General features: G+C 27.7%; 1 protein-coding gene across 1 annotated transcript in view; it reads right to left on the bottom strand.

The window, feature by feature from the left end:
* LOC126899798 (acylcarnitine hydrolase) overlaps positions 1–18,945 on the bottom strand; it is a 23,976-nt gene extending 5,031 nt beyond the window's left edge. The window contains exon 1 of the mRNA XM_050675010.1: positions 18,371–18,945. Coding sequence (XP_050530967.1) covers positions 18,371–18,761 — 391 coding nt within the window. The 5' untranslated portion in view covers positions 18,762–18,945. The remainder of the gene's footprint in view (positions 1–18,370) is intronic.
* Between the last annotated feature and the right edge of the window lie 197 nt (positions 18,946–19,142).

Raw genomic sequence — 19,142 nt, 5'->3', positions numbered from 1 at the left:
AAAAAAAAAAAAAAAAAAAAAACACATCATAGTAAAACCAATACCTTCTCAGCTTCGCATCAAAGCTAATATATATCATAAAAAACTCTATAATAAAATATTAAAGTTAATAGAGAAAAAAATTTAAGTAATAATGAAATAATGGTCAAAGATTTAAGAGAAATATATGTATGAGAGTCCAAATATTTAAGACGTTCCATCAGTCATAAAAAAATATATAAATTAAAATATATCCAATTAATATTGTGTTATCTGATACAATGATTTTTTGTTCTATTAATCATTATATCCACATAAATAATACATAATATGCATATAGTATTTATTGTAAGAACAAACAAGCAGATATTGAAATATTAATTGGTTAGGTAAAACTCATTTTAAATAAAGAGTTAATTTTCAATGTCATAAATCTAACATGAAGTAGTCTATTTAAATAATCAAAAAGATAAAATAAAATAAGAGAAAAAAGAAATAACAAGAACATGACAGATCCAACACATGTGTCAGGGTATAATGGATATGTCACCAACGTCAATGGTTATCCTTTACATAAATGTAGAGAGCCCAATGAGATGTTCACCGTGTCTATCCTTACTACACCCGAGGAACTATCAGCTCATGGAAAGGAGAAAGGAAGAAAGAAAAAAAATAAGGTTTAACCATTACCATAACATAAATCCATTTATATAGACTCATAATAGTATATATAGTAAATACATATACTCATATATAGTCAGTAACTAAAAAAAAATTGTGACCACATAGTCAGATCACCAATAAACAGTATTACTTAGTTACACACTGGAAAAGAGATACAAAAAGATAAAATGTTTAATTTTAGATGAGCACATTTTGCAAAAAAAAAAAAAATTACAAAGAAAGATATACCATATTACAATTATTGAGATCTCCAAGTTGAGATGATAATGATTCGGTGCCATGATTATTCATTAACCTAATTAAATAACCATGTGTGTATATGTAACATTGAACCTACAGATGTACGACACACACTTCTTGAATACAGTTGCCTGTGACCTTATACTCATAATTTTATTACATTACAAACTACTTGATAACCTTTTTATAATTTCTGCATACAAATTTCAATACTAAATTATTAATATGTAATTAATAAATCATAAAACTTGTAATCAGGATATAATTAAAGATAAAAATTTGATTTGCTTTTGTAAAAAAAACGAAAATTTCATCTAAAAATAAACAACACCTACATATATTTATCGAAACGTTTTTTATGATAATCATTTTAATCACTGTCATTTATCATCTCTACTTGTTTCAAATATGCTGTAACCCCACTGCTGGTTTTATTATTAATAAATGGTATCAATTTTTTAAAACCAACATTTTGAAAAATATTTATACAAAAAAACGCAGCACAGGGGGGTCGGGACACAGTGATGACGTAGCATAGTTAGATCAAGTATAATAATATTTGACAGTGATTAAAATCACTATAAAAAAAAAACTCTTCGATGCAAATCTTTAGGTAGTGTTTAATTTTAAAAAATTGGTGGATTATTACAAAAGCTACATGATCTGCTAGTTCCTTATTAATTTCCTGATAAAGATAAAATATATCGAATGAAAAAGGGATTATTAAAAAATATTACTTCTTATAAAAAAATTGTGTGGATCCATAAACTTTTCAATAAGTTATAACATTTTAAAGTTAAAAATGTAAAATATAAAATCCAGAATTTTAACACAAAAATAGCATACGGTAGCCATTTTCACCGTGAAGACAAATTAAAGTCCGAAATTTTTTTTTCCATAATAAAGTATATTATATTAGCTTTAATTTAAGATATATATAAAAGTGTCAGTATTTCCGGAACACTCAAAAGTTAAATTGAAAAAGTTAATTTTTTGTGAAAAAGTTGTCATTTTAAATCCCCCCCTGTAAAGGTAAAGGTAAAGGGTTAAATTTATAAAAAAAATATACAAAATGATAGGTAAAGACATCAATCATCTATAAAAAAAAAATTATATTGATATGTTCATTTTTAAAAAAGTTATGGCAATTTTAAGTAAAAAAAAATGAAAAAATTTCGAAAATTAGAGATTTTTAAATTTGTAATTTTTTTGGTGATTTCCCCCATTTACGGGGAACGAGAGAAATTTTTCAATTTTTGAGGGTAATTTCTTCGACTAGATACGATTTGTGATCTTTTGACGTATCATTGAAAGAAATCGGTTCGGTGAGAGCCGAGAAAAAGTGGTAACAGACAAAAAAAAAAAAAACATATCATAGTAAAATCAATACCTTCTCAGCTTCGCATCGAAGCTAATATATCAACATTTTTATGATTTATACATTTATTTTCTTATTGAAATACTTTTTTTAGACACCAAGTTGTTAGTATTAAGGCGAGGAAGAAGAAGAATTGAAATAATTCATTTGGAAATTCATCGAAACATTAAGATATAATCTATTGAAATTTATTTTTCTTTTTATTTATATTTTTTATTTTAACAAACTTATTACAAAATAATCAGTTTAAACTAATATTTTATTAATAGCTTTTATTAGTTTAAAAATCATTGGATTGAACTCGTTTAATACATTTCTCTAGAATATAGTAGTTTTGAATTGTTATTTTAAATTAATATGGTAAAAAAAAATAAAATTTATGAAACGAATTTTTCTTTAAAAAATATGTTTCGGTGGTTACCATTAATATAAATGTATACTGTATTGAATTAAACTATGTTAACAATTGAGTCGTTTTATTATACATAATTTTTAATCCTTATTGTTGTTTATTATTTTTAATTTATTATGAATTGTGAACCTTGTAAAAATGCTGAATGTTTAGGCTTACCAGAACAAGAGTATGAAGCATTAAAAGAGCTATATCAAAGAATTGTAGATACTCAAGGTTGCTGCACGGATGATGAAGATAATAACACAAACAACGAACAGTGTCAATCTCGGAATTCAGATTATAGAGACGTTTATAATTTGGATGAAGTAGAAAACTGCAGTAAAGAAAAGTCAGCGTTGAAGTTATTTGATCAGAATCTAACTACATTGCTAAAACAGCGTGAAAGAATGACGACCGAACATAGTTTGGCACAGAAGAATCTTAATAAATTGTCAACATTTAAATCATGTACAGGTAAGACAGGAGCAATTAATGCGGCCTTATTCAGTTTGGACATTGAACATGAAATGAGCCATTGTCGTGTTGACAATCAGGATTGTGTGAAACGAGCTGCTTATGAACTGATTATGGCTGAAGCTTACTGTAAACATGCTGGAGCAGTAGAAGCCGCCGAAATAGCTATGCATTGTGAGCCTATTGACTCTTTAGTGGAAGATGCGGCTCGAATAGGAGCTCAAACTTTTTCTACAACTGCCAACGTTGGTCAAATGAGTAACACGGATATTTCTGATTCTCCTGTAGAAGTAATAGCTTATGTTGGAAATACTTATCCAAAGAAAGATGTCAATTGAACCACAAATAAATATTATTTGTTACTGCAAGTGGCATCGTATGAAACATTTTCTGTTTTTCGTTAAAAGCTATCTAGACTACCTTGAAAAATAAATCATTTATTATTATTACTTCAAAGAAATCTTTAATTGATTTAATTTCTTAGAATAGTAAAACAAAAAAAATTATAAATGCACGTTAAAAAGTGAATACTTAGACTACATTTCATACTTAATTATTTTCATATATTTTAAATGCTTCTACAAGTCCTTTTATGAATTAAAAAATTAATATATTAAGGTTATCGTATTAAACTATCCAATGAGTTTGTTTAACACGCGATAGGATAGAAGGGGGTTTATAAAGTACGATACAGACATGTACTAAACAAATGCTAGACATTAACTCTGTGAAATAAGATTAAAAACCAATACATAAACGAAAGGGTTTTATACAAAAAAAAAATATTTACAAAAATCAAGTATACAATTGAAATATAACCATTTTTTCAATTATTTATACACGTATACAGTTTACTATTGTAGATGTTAAAAGCATAAGTTGAGTACCCTTAGTTTTAACTATGACGGACGTGTAATAAATTCAACGAACCACAGTTTTATTTGTAATAGTTGAAAAAACCATTAACGTAATTTAATCTAACTTAAATAATACACCACAAAATTAAATATTAATAAATATATAAACAACAAGATTTTCTTTCAAATGCCGTTCATAACGAAATTTATTATAAACTAAAAAAGTGATCAAATCTATATAAAATATATATATAAGAAGAATGTAAATATAACGTTATTCATAATATTTATTCATCATTACCATCCTATAAAATTATTTATATTTACATAGAAATTATTATTGTGTCAATGATAAAAATATACAAATATTTGTAGCTCCATGTTAGAATCTTGTCATTTAACATTGAACACACAAATGAGTAATCACTTTACTTTACTTAACATTTATTAAGCAAATTGTAAATTTTTTTTGTTTTTTATGGGCGGGAAATTATACTAATTAAATTCAGTTCTTCGCGGAATTTAATCAGAGTAGAAAAAGGACTATTGTATCAAATACAATTGTATCAAGGACTACTTGTATCAAATTGGTACAGAGTATTTCTATTTTAATATAGCTTTAACTTAACTTTATTATATGAACTTGTATTTATTATTAATAAATAATAATTATTAATTTAAAGAGCATAAAAATGTAATGATAATTCATAAATTAATTTTTTTTTTAATAAATAGTTTTGATGGGTAGATAAACCGTATATAAGATAATTCTGTATAGCATATATTTTAAATATATAAATAAATCTATTAATCTATGTATAAATGTTTGAAGTAAAAGTCAAATTTTATTTCAACGCCTGCACTAATGCAAACAATGAATAATTTAAATGTTTTACATTTTATAAGAAATATGAAGAAATTGGCGTGACTGAAGTATATTTTATGCGAGGAAAACTTGGAAAACACGCAAACATATTTTCTGGGTTCTCTTAATAAATATAAAAAAGCGAGTATTAAATAAAAAACAACATTATAAGACTGAAAAAATATTCTGTTACTATGTGGTTTAATAAAAAAGTAATTAAAACAACAATATTATTGATGTAATGCATTAATCAAAGTAATAAAATATTATTTCAAAATATATAAAACTAAATTTGTCGATAAAAATTACTATTGTAAGGACATACTAAAATAGTTATCACTAAAATAATTTTAGTGTTTTGAATAGTATCATAATAATTAGGATACTATCCAAAACACTTAGAAACTTGAGTTATTATTTTTTTAATACCTCGCGTAAAAAGGAAAAATAACAATTCACATATCAAGTCCTAATAGGTAGAAGGACGTAAATCACAATGCTTAATTTTTAGTTTTTTTTTGTAATCACCATAAACAATTCAATAATATAATAGTAAGAAAAACATAGTTTTGCATTATGGTACAGAAGAGTAATAACGGTGTTTATAAAATGAAAACATCATAAATAGTAAATAATACATATAAATCTTCAACTACGAAATAAATAAACCTAAAGATAAACATACAGGGTGGCCCACCACTCACTGACAACTTAAATAACTTTTGATCCAGTTAATATTTTTAGTTGATTTTTTTTTTAAATATTAGTTAGACGTTAGGTCTATAGCTATATCTCAATAATTAATTTTTTTACATTTTATTAAAAATATTAATTATTTTTAAATTTTAAATAAAATGTAAAAAAAAAATCTAAGATAGCTATTTTGTAGAGTAGAATTTAAGAAAAATTTTAGTAAAAAAATATCTTATTAATATTCAGTAGTAAATATTCTGTAGCGTTTTGAAGTTTGTGAAAATTTGAATTTTAATGTACTATTTTACGGTATTAAACTTTGAAATACGTATTGAGAAAAGGACAGAAGAAAACGCTATCTTTTCATGATTACTGTGTATACATATGATGATAGTGTGTATACATTACAAACTTGGCATAAATACCATGATAAGAAATTAGATAAGGCAATTATTACTTATCACTCTCATTCAAAAGTATATTGAAAAGATAGCGTTTTCTTCTGTCCTTTTCTCAATACGTATTTCAATGTTTAATACCGTAAAATAGTACATGAAAATTCAAATTTTCACAAACTTCAAAACGCTACAGAATATTTACTACTGAATATTAATAAGATATTTTTTTACTAAAATTTTTCTTAAATTCTACTCTACAAAATAGCTATCTTAGATTTTTTTTTTACATTTTATTTAAAATTTAAAAATAATTAATATTTTTAATAAAATGTAAAAAAATTAATTATTGAGATATAGCTATAGACCTAACGTCTAACTAATATTTAAAAAAAAAATCAACTAAAAATATTAACTGGATCAAAAGTTATTTAAGTTGTCAGTGAGTGGTGGGCCACTCTGTATATTTTCTGAAAAAAATATTGTAAATAAACTGTAATAAATAGGCCAAAAATAAAATAAAAATGATAAAAATTCGACGAAAATTTTAAATTTAAAAAGGACATGTTGTTTGTACATATTTTTAAACTCAAATTTTAAGTATACCAAATACTACATATGTTATAATTATAATGAAGCTATAACTTTGATTAATTTTAAATATTCGTAGTATAATCTAAAGAATTTTACCAATAAATACAATAATAAAATTGTGTAAATTTTAATGTTACATGCAAAATGTGATATTATATACATAACATAGGTGTATGTATAATTAACTCATAATTTTACCTATATTTGGACCAAATATTATAATTATATATATAAGTTAAACTTATAATACTATTGTTTAAACAGAAAATAACCTAATTTTTTTTTCCTTTCAAAGTATTTTTTTAAGTTTATCAACCTCTGTAGTTATTTTAGTTATTGTTTGCGTAACATTGTCCAATGCAAATTGTCACCGCTCTAGACTAACACGTATAAATACATCAAATAACAATTGATAGAGGTTGTTTTTAAAGAATTTAGACGAGACAAGGTTTCTAAGTACTAATTGGCGTGAGCCGTAGTTAATTGTATAAGTTACAACAAAGACGAAAACCAAAAAAAAAAAACAAATTATTGAAAATGATAGAACTCAGTTGTATGGTTCACAGTAATAAGATGATTTAAAATAAAACACTTAAAAATGATATCGAGAACAAAACAAAAAAACCGAAAAAGGAGAACGGACATAGAGGTGTCACGGAGATAACTGACTCGACGTATTATTGCGGTGGCTATTCGACGCTAGGCATTTATTGGACATAACATCACGACGATAACGCGTGTGTGTAACGGTTCGGTTTACAGTGGAGCGGTGGCTGAGATGGAGCTGACTAAAGACGGAAAGTTTAGTTAATTTCTGTTAACCTGTCATTGCTCGCATGTGAGAATTTCCCTCGCATTGTTTTTAAAATGAGAACCACTGGCTTGCTCGTAGTTGTACTTTCCTCAAATTCATAGTACCTTATGAAAAAGTAATCAAAAATAGATTTATCGATTAACGACAACTTTATCATCCCGATAAGGAAAAATATTGTCAACTGAAAAAAAATGAATTTTTATTTAACATGAGTTAATTTTGTCTTGGTTAAATGATGATGTAGAGTCGCTAAATGATTCATGTAGTGAAAATGATAAAAGTATTTTATCATCTACAGAACAAAATATTGAGGACGACAACTACGAAAGTGATGAAACAGTTGAAAGTGCTGGAGAATCGGAATCTTATGATGAAGGTGAGTGCCAATACTTTTTAGGCAAAGATAAAATTACCCAATGGAAAATAAATTCACCTCCACGCAACGTTTGAACTGCTCAGCAGAATATAATTACTCATTTGCCGGGAGTGAAACCCCGTGCGCGAAATGCAAAAACAGTTTTAGAATGTTCTTCACTTTTCTTCCCTGATAATGTTATACAAGATATTGATACATGTACTAATATATATTTGGCAAAATTAAGATTAAATTATGAAAGGGAACGAGATGTTTTGAATACAAATGTAGTAGAAATGCGAGCATTGTTCGGTCTTTTGTATATAGCTGGTATGATGAGAAGTAATCACCTAAATTTATCTGTTCTTTAGTCAAATGATGGGTTTTCGCCTGATTATTTTAGAGCTGTAATGTCTAAAACGCGTTTTTATCTATTATTACGAGCTCTTAGATTCGATAATATAAATACACGTAGCGAAATATTAAAATTTGATAAACTGGCACCTATACGGTTTATATTTGATGAATTTGTTAATAAATGTAAACTAAATTATAGTGTTGGGGTATATTGTACCATTGATGAGATGTTGGAAGGCTTTAAAGGACGATGTAGTTTTCGTCAATATATTCCCAATAAACCAAACAAGTATGGCATAAAAATATTTGCACTTGTAGATTCTCGTTTATTTTATACGGCATACATGGAGGTATATGTGAGAAAACAACCCAGTGGTCCCTATGAGCAAGATAATAGTGCATCAAATATAGTCAAAAGAATGATTTCTCCAATTTCTAAAACGGGGAGAAACATAACAATAGATAATTTGTTTACGTCTTTTCCGCTGGTTACCGATCTTCTAAAAAATCATAAAACAACAATGGTAGGAACGATTAGAAAAAATAAAAATAGAAATACTTCCTCCTTTTTTGAACACGAAGCAGCGAGAAATAAATAGTAGTAAATTTGAATATGGTAAAGAATGTGTGCTAGTGTCATATGTACCGAAAAAAAATAAAAATGTACTAATGTTGACAACCATGCACAACCAAGGCGATATTGATGAAGAAAGCGGAGAAAAGCATAAACCCGAAGTTATAACTTTTTGTAATCTTACCAAAGGAGGAGTAGACGTCGTAGACGAGCTAAAAGCTGAATATTCCGTAGCAAGAATAAGTTGTAGATGGCCTCTATCTATTTTTTTTTGCACTTATCAATATTGCTGGCATAAACAGCCAAAGTATCTATAAAGCTAATACTGATGACATTATTAGTAGACAGCATTTTCTAAAATCTCTTGGACAATATTTATGTAAACCATTTATAGTACAAAGACTTAATTCTAAAAATTTGCCTTTTGACCTATGAAAAAATATAAATCGTTTTACTGGTTAAATCTTACAGCCAACTAAAGACCTACAGAAAGATTGAAATGCGCTTACTGCCCAGCAAGGAAAAATCGGTATACTGTCGTAAGTAAAAACATAACTTACAACAAAATAACTATTATAAAAATGATTCGATATTTTATGTGGTGTACACTCTCTATAATAATATCGTCGTTATCAGTTGCTGACCGGCATTCGACGAGACCGGTTTGTGTTGTGTGTTCTTATATTAAAATGTTATTCTTTTAATAACTTGTGTATTTAATTTATTATAATTTAAGAGTAAAAGGATCTACAACATGGTGTCAGGTGTGAATTAAATCGTCTTAAAACGGTTAATTACGTGCTAAAATGTATGTAATTTAAATAATTGTGTTGTTTTTTTTTTTTTTTTTAAAAAAACTTGAAAGTGTTATCGTTTAAAAAACAATGGAGTGTAAAATTCCAACAAATTTAAGTTTAGATGGAAACTTGGCGGTAAATTGGAGAAGATTTTACCAAAAATTTGAAATATTCCTCTTAGCATCAGGCAGTTATGAAAAACCAGATGAGGTAAAAATTAGCTATTTTGTTAAATGTTGCTGGCGAGAAGTTAGTTGACATTTACAATACATTCACCTTTGACCGGCGAACAAAGAGAACGTATGATAACGTAATAACTTTGTTTAAAAATCATTTCGAACCAAAAAAAAACATTATATTCGAAGGATTTAAATTTTATTCTTGTAACCAAGAACCGGACCAGTCCATTGGTGAATATGTCACAAAATTAAGAACATTGGCATCGAGCTGTGAATTCAGTGAAACTGAAAATATGGTTAGAGACAAGTTGATTATGGGTATAAATCAGTTGGAAATAAAAGAAAAGCTGTTACACGAATCTGATGTGACATTAGAGAAGGCGATTGATATTGCAAAAAAATGCGTAGCAACCAAAGAACAAATTAATGAAATGTTTAGTGCTACTAGAGAGTTAAACACGCACAGTATAGTAAAAACACGCTGATTTCTATAACAGAAAACAAACTACCGAGGGCCAAGATATTCAAAATAAACGGAACATTCAAACCAAATGTGAATTAACCTATGATTGTTTTAAATGTGGTCGAAATCATAGTCGGAAAAATTGTCCAGCTTTTAACAAAACATGCGCATTTTGTAAAAAAAAAAATTATTTCAAAATATGTTGTAAGCAATATAAAATGAGTCAACGTGAAGAAAAAGAAGAAAAACCAGGTAATGTTGATATTCATGTTTGCGAGACGAATGAAGGCGACGAAGAAAAATATTTTCTGTATTCGGTCTCATGCATGTTAGAAAATGAAACGGAATGGACACAAAGGATAATCATAGAAGGCAAAGAAGTGACATACAAATTGGATACGGGTTCACAAGCAAATGTAAAGGGAGTCGATACATTACACAATGTTTTGCAAGAGGAATTGAAACTGGAGAAAACTAATATAAAGTTAGTAGTTTATAATAATAACATATTAAGTCCTTGTGGCATAATAGTTTTGGATAGTATAGTAAATAATTTTAAGTGTAAGATAAAATTTGTGATAGTAGATATTAAATGTCGTCCTATACTAGGGTTAAATACATGTAAAAAAANCATACTAGGGTTAAATACTTGTAAAAAATTAAATTTAATTAAGAGAATATCTTGTAAAGAAGTCAATGCGGTAAACGAGGTTCATTTTTTTAGTAAACAAGATTTAATTTCAAACTACCCTAAAGTCTTGAACGGGTTGGGAACTTATCCTGGTAGACCGTATTCAATAAAACTAAAAAAAGATGTTAAACCAATATCTTTCCCAGCTCGTCGAGTAGCAAAGAGTTTACTACCAAAACTAAAAAATACAATAGATGATTTAGTTAAACAAAATGTCATAGTTACAGTAGATAGTCCAACATTATGGGTTCATAATATAGTGTTAGTTGAAAAACAAAACGGTGACTTCAGAATTTGCTTGGATCCGAAGTATCTAAATGAGAATATAGTAAAAGACTCTTATCCTATTCCTAATCATGAAGAAATTTTATCTGATTTAAAAAATAAAACTTTTTTCACCGTCTTAGATTTGAAAAGCTCTTTTCAACAAATAAAGCTCGATGAAAAGTCAGCCGACCTTTGTTGTTTCTCAACACCTTTCGAAAGGTATAAATTCATTAGAAGTCCGTTTGGGTTGTCAGTATTGTCTGAAGTGTGTCAAAGTAAAAATTCTGAAATTTTTGGGGGTATAGAAGGTGTAAAAGTATATATAGATGACATATATATAGCTGCCGAAAATGAAAAAAAAACACGATGAAATACTTAAAGAGGTTTTAGAAAAAGCTATAAAAGCAGGTATAACACTTAATGAAAAAAAAATACAGTTCAAACTATCACAGTTAAAAATGTTAGGCTTTATTGTAAGTAAGGCTGGTATTAAAATAGATCCTGATCGTATAAATGCAGTCTCTAAACTAGAGATTCCTAAAAATAAAAAACAAGTTATGCGATTTCTAGGTATAGTAAAATATTTCACTAAATTCGTACCAAACATTAGCAAGGTTAGCGCACCATTAAAAGAGTTAACAAAAGATAAAATAGAGTGGGAATGGTCAGATAAACACCAAAACTCATTTAATGACATTAAAAAATTATTAACGTGTTCACCAATTCTTGCAAGATAACAAATTAATCGAAGTACTAACTGATGCATCAAAAGATGGCGTAGGAACAGTTTTATTGCAAGAGGGTTCAGTTGTAGCTTATACGTCTAAAAGTTTATCTGAAACACAAAAAAGGTACGCTCAAATAGAAAAAGAGTTGCTGGCAATAGTCTTTGCCTGTGAAAAATTCCATTATTTTATTTATGGTAGGCCCATCTTATTAAAGAGATTAGCCTTTGGTGTCGATAATAAAAAATATTTAAACAAAGTTTCACCTAGACTACAAAGAATGCTTTTAAAAATTGTTATGTATAATATATAATTANCTTTTAAAAATTGTTATGTATAATATACAATTAGAATATTTGCCCGGTTCAAAAATGTTTATTACGGATGCGCTCAGTAGAGATTATCTTCATAATGATATTGGTAATAAAAATGTTATCGAGGACGTGTATCATAATATACACGACATAAAAACTGTTTGTCTGATAAGTACTGAAACTTTAAATAGATTAACAGAAACTATAGATGGTGATAATGAGTATAGAATGATTGTAGAATGTGTAAATAATAATTGGCCCAACAGTAATAGCATACAGGGAGAGAGATGTCTAGTTTCTACAAAATAAGACAAAATTTGACAGTTGTTAATCATGTGTTATTCTTTAATAATAAAATAGTCATTCCACGGGCTATGAGGGCATATGTTTTAAATGTTTTACATAAAGGTCATTTTGGTATAAATAAATGTAAATCTAGAGCAAGGGAGTTAATCTACTGGCCTAAAATCAATAATGATATTGAAAAAATTGTAAATAATTGTGAATTATGTGATACATTTAAAAGTAACAATAGTAAATTACCGATGTTAATTCATGATATTCCGTGCAGGCCATGGCAGAAAATAGGCACAGACATTTTAGAGTATAAATCAAAGTCATATCTAGTAGTAACTGATTATTTTTCAAAGTAGTTTGAGCTTAGAAAAATTAAAGATAAGTCTGCTAAACAATAGAAACCTTTATAAACATTTTATCTATTCATGGTTGCCCGGATGAGATTGTTTCGGACAACATTACATTTAATAGTCAAGAATTTAAACACTTTTGCACTGAATGGAACATTAAATCAATTTATAGTAGTCCGCATTATCCTAAAAGCAATGGACAGGCAGAAAAGACTGTCAGTACATGTAAAAAAATCTTAAAAAAATCAGAGGAGAAAAAGAGCAATTTAGATATATTTCTGTTGAACTATAGAAACACACCAATAGAGGGTTTGGGGCTATCACCGGCTCAATTGTTGTTGTCTCGTAGATTAAAAGATAAGTTACCGGTAGTAAATAATTTATTAGAGCCGTTTAAGTTAAGTTTAAGTCAAATAAAAAATGATCTTTGGAGTAGAAAACAAAAACAAAAAAAGTTATCATGATAAAAATAGTAAAAATCTTAAAGAGTTACAAGTTGGGGATAATGTGTTATTTAAGACAGACTATAACATAAAAAAATGGGTGCAAGGGAAATTAGTAGATTTAGCCAGTACTCCGAGGTCTTTTACTGTGGCGGGGGAATATGGAGTGAGGTACCGTAGGACGAGAGAACACTTAATATTAAAACAGGAGGTAATATGGGGAAATGAAAACAATTTATCCTATAATAATAAGAGTACTTAAATAAAAGATAGTGATGAATCTCGGGAACGCAAACTTCGTCCGCGGGAGAAGCTATGTAAACGGTATACATAATATTTTAAATTAATATATGTTTAATTTTATGTGTCATGAAATATTATATGTTTACATGTTTAATTATTATATATCATAACGATTAACATTTAATATTTTATAATTCTATTTATAATATTATGTATTTTTTTTATATAAAAAAAAAATATTTTTGTTTTTATTGCATATACATTGAGGGGAGGATGTGGTGTACACTCTCTATAATAATATCGTCGTTATCAGTTGCTGACCGGCATTCAACGAGATCAGTTTGTGTTGTGTGTTCTTATATTAAAATGTTATTCTTTTAATAACTTGTGTATTTAATTTATTATAATTTAAGAGTAAAAGGATCTACAACATTTTATAGGTAAAATGTGCAAAGTGCTTAGCGTCACTATGTAAAGAACATACATTAGCACTTTGTAGTATATGCAATGGAAATAACGATGATTTGGATTCAAATAATTAGTTTGTATACGTTTGTATAGTATTTATTTATTTTGTTTTTATTTTATTTCAAAAATTAATTTTTTTTATTTTATGATTGTTTATAACTATAATAATTTAGAACTTTGCATTTTATGTATAACGTAATATGGCACATTGATTTTTATAATAATTTTTAATGTATTAACTAAAAGCATTCAAATTTTTTTATTTATGTATATTATATAATAATAATACATTTATTTTTCCCTAAATTATTACTTACGTGATAAAATATACCTGGTGAATGATCGCTCTACGCGCGAGTAACGGTGTTTAGATCATACGCGCGAGTAACGACGGGTTAGTTCATTAGTTCATAGTTCATTCAAGTGAATAGTTCAAATGAACTATTCTTAAGTTCACTAATTTTATTGATTATACTGATATTGTTTGGCAATGAACTATTCATTTAATCACTATTAGTACAGCAGTACACAGCTCAGTAGTAGTTCACGCTACTTATGGGCAATTAAGTTATAAACTAACCTTATACCTTAACCTGAACATCATAAACTAAGAAAAAATTATTATCAATACCCTCATGACTCATGTTATCATTATCACCTAATCCAAGGTGGATATATTGACCAGTAGTCCTAAGTTAAATCAGAAATCTGATCTAATATTTGTACATTGTATGAATTTATTTTATTGTTAAATTGTTAAAAACCGTGTAACATTTTAACAATCTAATTTATTTGTTATCTAATTGTAAACAGCTATTAACCATTTACAGGATTTCGAACAACGAATCACAGAGAATTTTTAAAGAAGTTCGCGAACTATTTCATTTATACATGGCTACCAATTTTTTTCGAACTGTGAACTGTTAAGTTACAGGTACTGAAACAGTTCAGAATAGTTTATCTAAGTGATTAGTTCAAATGAACTATTCGTTCACGAACTTAACATCTCTAGAGCTGACATGACCGCAGGGTGTCAAACGTGTGACAACGCCGTGGCCGTGTCACAATTTAAATTGATAATTATTATTTAAGTTTATATGTAGTTTGTATTAAAATCACAAATTATTTTACTGTAGCTAATACCTCATCTAAACGTTTTTATTTTGATGTTTCGTTAGTAATATTAAATAAATCCAGTATGGAAAATAGAAGAAAATAATGATACTGAACATTTTACGAAGGTAAATATTTGTTTTGCAACAGTTTACTACAATAAATTGTAAATGAAATTGAATAAAATTTCTATATTAGATTGTTGATTATCAAAAATTTGATATTGAATTATACCTTAATCAAATATTGTTTGATACTGATGTATATCTTGTGAGTATTTATATTTGTACAAATTATTTGAAAAATAAATAGTAGCACAGTGGGGTCGTGGCACAGTATGGATGTGGCATAGTTAGGACAAGTATAGATGATCTCTGACAGTGATTAAAATCGCTATCATTAAAAACGGATTCGATGAAAACCTGTAGATAGTGTTTAATTTTTAAAAATTGGTGAATTATTCCAAAAGCAAAATTTACTTCTATTTTTTGTTCAACTTCGACCACCATTTGCACATAGTAGATAGGTCGTCAGGAAAAAAACTATTAGTAATAAGCTTTAAATTAACATATATTTAAAAGATGCAGTAATTCTCGAACATTTTCAAGAGTTAAGTTGAAAAAGTTCTATTTTTTATACGTCTGTTTCAAGTTTTGAACGTCTCTTGTAATTTTCCAATTGAAAAAAAAAAGTATGTCGGATAAAAAGGCTATTGATAAAGTATTTAGAAACAAAAATTTGTGTTAATCTATACATTTTTCAAAAAGTTATAGCAATTTAATGTTGAAAATATAAAATTGACACATTTTAACACAAAAATAGCATATTTTTAAATACGACAGGCATTTGTACTTTTTATTTTAGCTTCGCATCGAAGCTAAAAAAACTATTAAAGTATGTATTACTTTTATACTAATTATTAGTTTTAAACATGAAAATTTAGAACACCATAAAATAGCATTACTCATAACTGATATTTTTTTAAATGTTTACTCAGTCAGAGTCCAACTATTATTATCCTTTTATCTATTGAAAGTAAATCAGTTAAAATGTTTTACTAAAATAATATTGAAGGGGTCCATGCAAAAACAAGACAACTCCAATTTTGGCGAAAATAGATTTTTATGAATACCACTACTCTTCCTTACACCGGGCATATGTTACTGGATTAACCCCTACTTTTCTATGTAAATAATTCATTATGTAATTTATTTAGTACTTGACTTAGAATGTTGATATTATTACTTTCAAAGTTACTAAGCATGTAAAATTAATTAAATTTTTTTTTAGCTTATATGCGAAACTGAGAAGGTATTGGTTTTACTAGATGTGTTTTTTTTTGTTGTGTTGTGTCTGTTACCACTTTTTCTCAGCTCTCAACGAACTGATTTCTTTCAACGATACTTCAAAAAATCAGAAATCGTATCTAGACGAAGACATAACCTTCAAAAAATGAAAAAAATTCACTCGTTCCCCGAAAATAGAGGAAATCTCTAAAAAAAATTATAAATATGAAAATCACTTATTTTCGACATTTTTTATTTAAAACTGTCATAACATTTTGAAAAATTTATGAATTTAAACATTTTTTTTATAGATTTTATAAGGTATTTATCTATCAGTTAATTTTTTATTCGAAAATATTTATTTTAACTTTAAACTTATATATGATCAGTTTTATATCCTTCTACTTCCAGAACTTAACATGCTACAGAGGGTGGTGATCCACTTTCACATGTTAGGGAGTCAGTGCTGGTTCTTGGCTAGGCAAATGATGGATGGTACGAGTATTCTGGCCAGCTTGCGCCAGAGTCCAGGCACCACTAATCTCGTTGGCACCCTGGTGATCAAACCCGAGACCCTGTGCGCCGAAACATATATTTCTACCCAATTGTTAAGGCCAACCCTTGACATTAAACTTCTATAACATTTAAAATAATTTTTTTATTAATTTTGTATATTTCCACGGCCCTTTCAAAAAAATTTAAAATTAAATATGATTTCCATAAAAATTATTGATTTTAATTTACATTGAATATAAAGTTTTACATATTTTTAATTTTTTGCTTTGTTTATTTCACTAGAAATTTTGAACTAGCTTCAATTGTCCTTTTCACTACCGAAAAATTGATGGACGGTTTCTGCATCATTAATGCCAAGGTCATTTAAGCATAAAGTACGTAATTCGTTTAAGCCCCTCTGCTAAAATTGACTTTTTTTGCATTAAATGATATATATATTATATGTTAAGTCAACTAATTTATTTAGAAACATAGTATAGATATTCAGAAACTCACAAAATAAATTAAAACATTATATTTTTTTACAAATGTACAATATTAATATTTGAAAACAAAACGTCTTTTTTTTAATTTAATAAAATAAAACGATAAATTTTTTATTATAATTAACACGAAATAATTATAGTGATTTATTTAATAGTTTATAAGTTCAATTATTTAGTATTTAGTTGCTTATTTAAGTTAGATAAAATTTAAAAGTTATTTTTCTCAACTTAAAAGAAGCAAAACAATTTAAATAATTTAACTTTTTATGCTATGTCAATTATATTTATATAATACTTTTAAAAATTAGTGTAATCCCCTTGTCAGATATTTTAAAATAAAATAAAATACAAAACCTAAAATTTTAACACAAAATTAGCATATTTTTGAATACGGTAGTCATTTTCATAATGATGACAAGTCAAGAAGTCAATTTTTTTTTTTTTTCAAATTAAAGTATATTACATAAGTTTTAAATTAAGATATATATAAAAATGTCAGTATTTCCGTAACATTTTCAAAATTTAAGTTGAAAAAGTTGCCATTTTTAAATCCCAACAGTGGGTAGGTAAAGGGTCAGATTTTCACAAAATTTATACCAGATGATAGGTAAATATCTATGGTAACTATATAAAAAAATTGTTGATTTGTAAATTTTTAAGAAGTTATGGTAATTTTAAGAAAAAAATGTCAAAAATTACCAATTTTTACTATTGAAATTTTTTTGGGAATTTCCCCTATTTATGGGGAACGAGAGTATTTAGTTCAATTTTTGAGGGTAATGTCTTCGACTAGGTACAATTTAAGATCTCTTGGCGTATTTTTCATAAAAATCGGTCCAGTGAGAATTAAATGAGTGATAATGATACAAAAAAAAATCATGATAAAATTAATACTTTCTTATCTTCCCATCGAAGCTAAAAGTTGATTAGTAGGTTAGATATGTTAAATATAATTTTCTAATACTAGACTGACTAAAAATATCTATTATTATTATATTGAACATATCAACTGATCAAGTTAGTTATTTTGACCCATAGGTCAATATAATCACTTTATTATACATTTTTTTAATACATTACCTTCAGGTCGATAAACGTTGAGATACAGACAATCTTCAGACATACGAATTTGCAAATTTGGCATGAGTGCTTCAAACACTCGGTTACGATTATGCAACATTTGCGGGTCTTGCATGCATGATGGCATGTGAACGGAACCATTTCGTATTCCAGACCACGCTGGCAGGGGATCTACATTTGGTGGTGCGAACCGTAAATTTCCCACTGGAGGCTGAGCAAATGGCAAGCCCAAGTACATCCAAGCCCGATGGCCTATTTTAGACAGCGTCACTTCAACGCCCGATGTGACACCCTGCCTGCGAATTGTTACTGGTGGCGCGTCTCGAATAAGTATTCTTTGGCCTCCACTGTTAGATAAGTACACCAATAATATAAGTAACGAAAACCACATAGCTAGAATGGATTTTTAGTTGGTGCTCGTAACCGTAAAGTGCTGCCTGTTCCACCCGCTTACGACACAGTTATGGTCGATCAACACGAACAAAAAGCGTGCCGACGCTGTATATTCGTGTACATTTCCTCCCTTCATTTCTCCATGTTCGCTTAATCCAATCACCTTACGAGGACTTACAGCACCGGAACTCGATCGTGTTATTTTGTATTCGAGGCGAAAGTTATTATTTCCATGATTCATGAATTTTCTGCGTTTTTTTTTCTATTTAAGTGTGCGTGCATTTGTATTTAAATATATATAACCGGCTTAAACACAATATAATTATTCACGAGTATATAGCAAAGAAAAAAACAATAAGTGTAATTCAAGTATCATCAA

This window comes from Daktulosphaira vitifoliae, unplaced genomic scaffold (genome assembly GCF_025091365.1).
Source record: "Daktulosphaira vitifoliae isolate Bord-2020 unplaced genomic scaffold, ASM2509136v1 Scaffold_2, whole genome shotgun sequence".
NCBI lineage: Eukaryota > Metazoa > Arthropoda > Insecta > Hemiptera > Phylloxeridae > Daktulosphaira > Daktulosphaira vitifoliae.
Note: the sequence above shows the minus strand (reverse complement) of the source record. Positions and strands in the feature narration are given on the sequence as shown.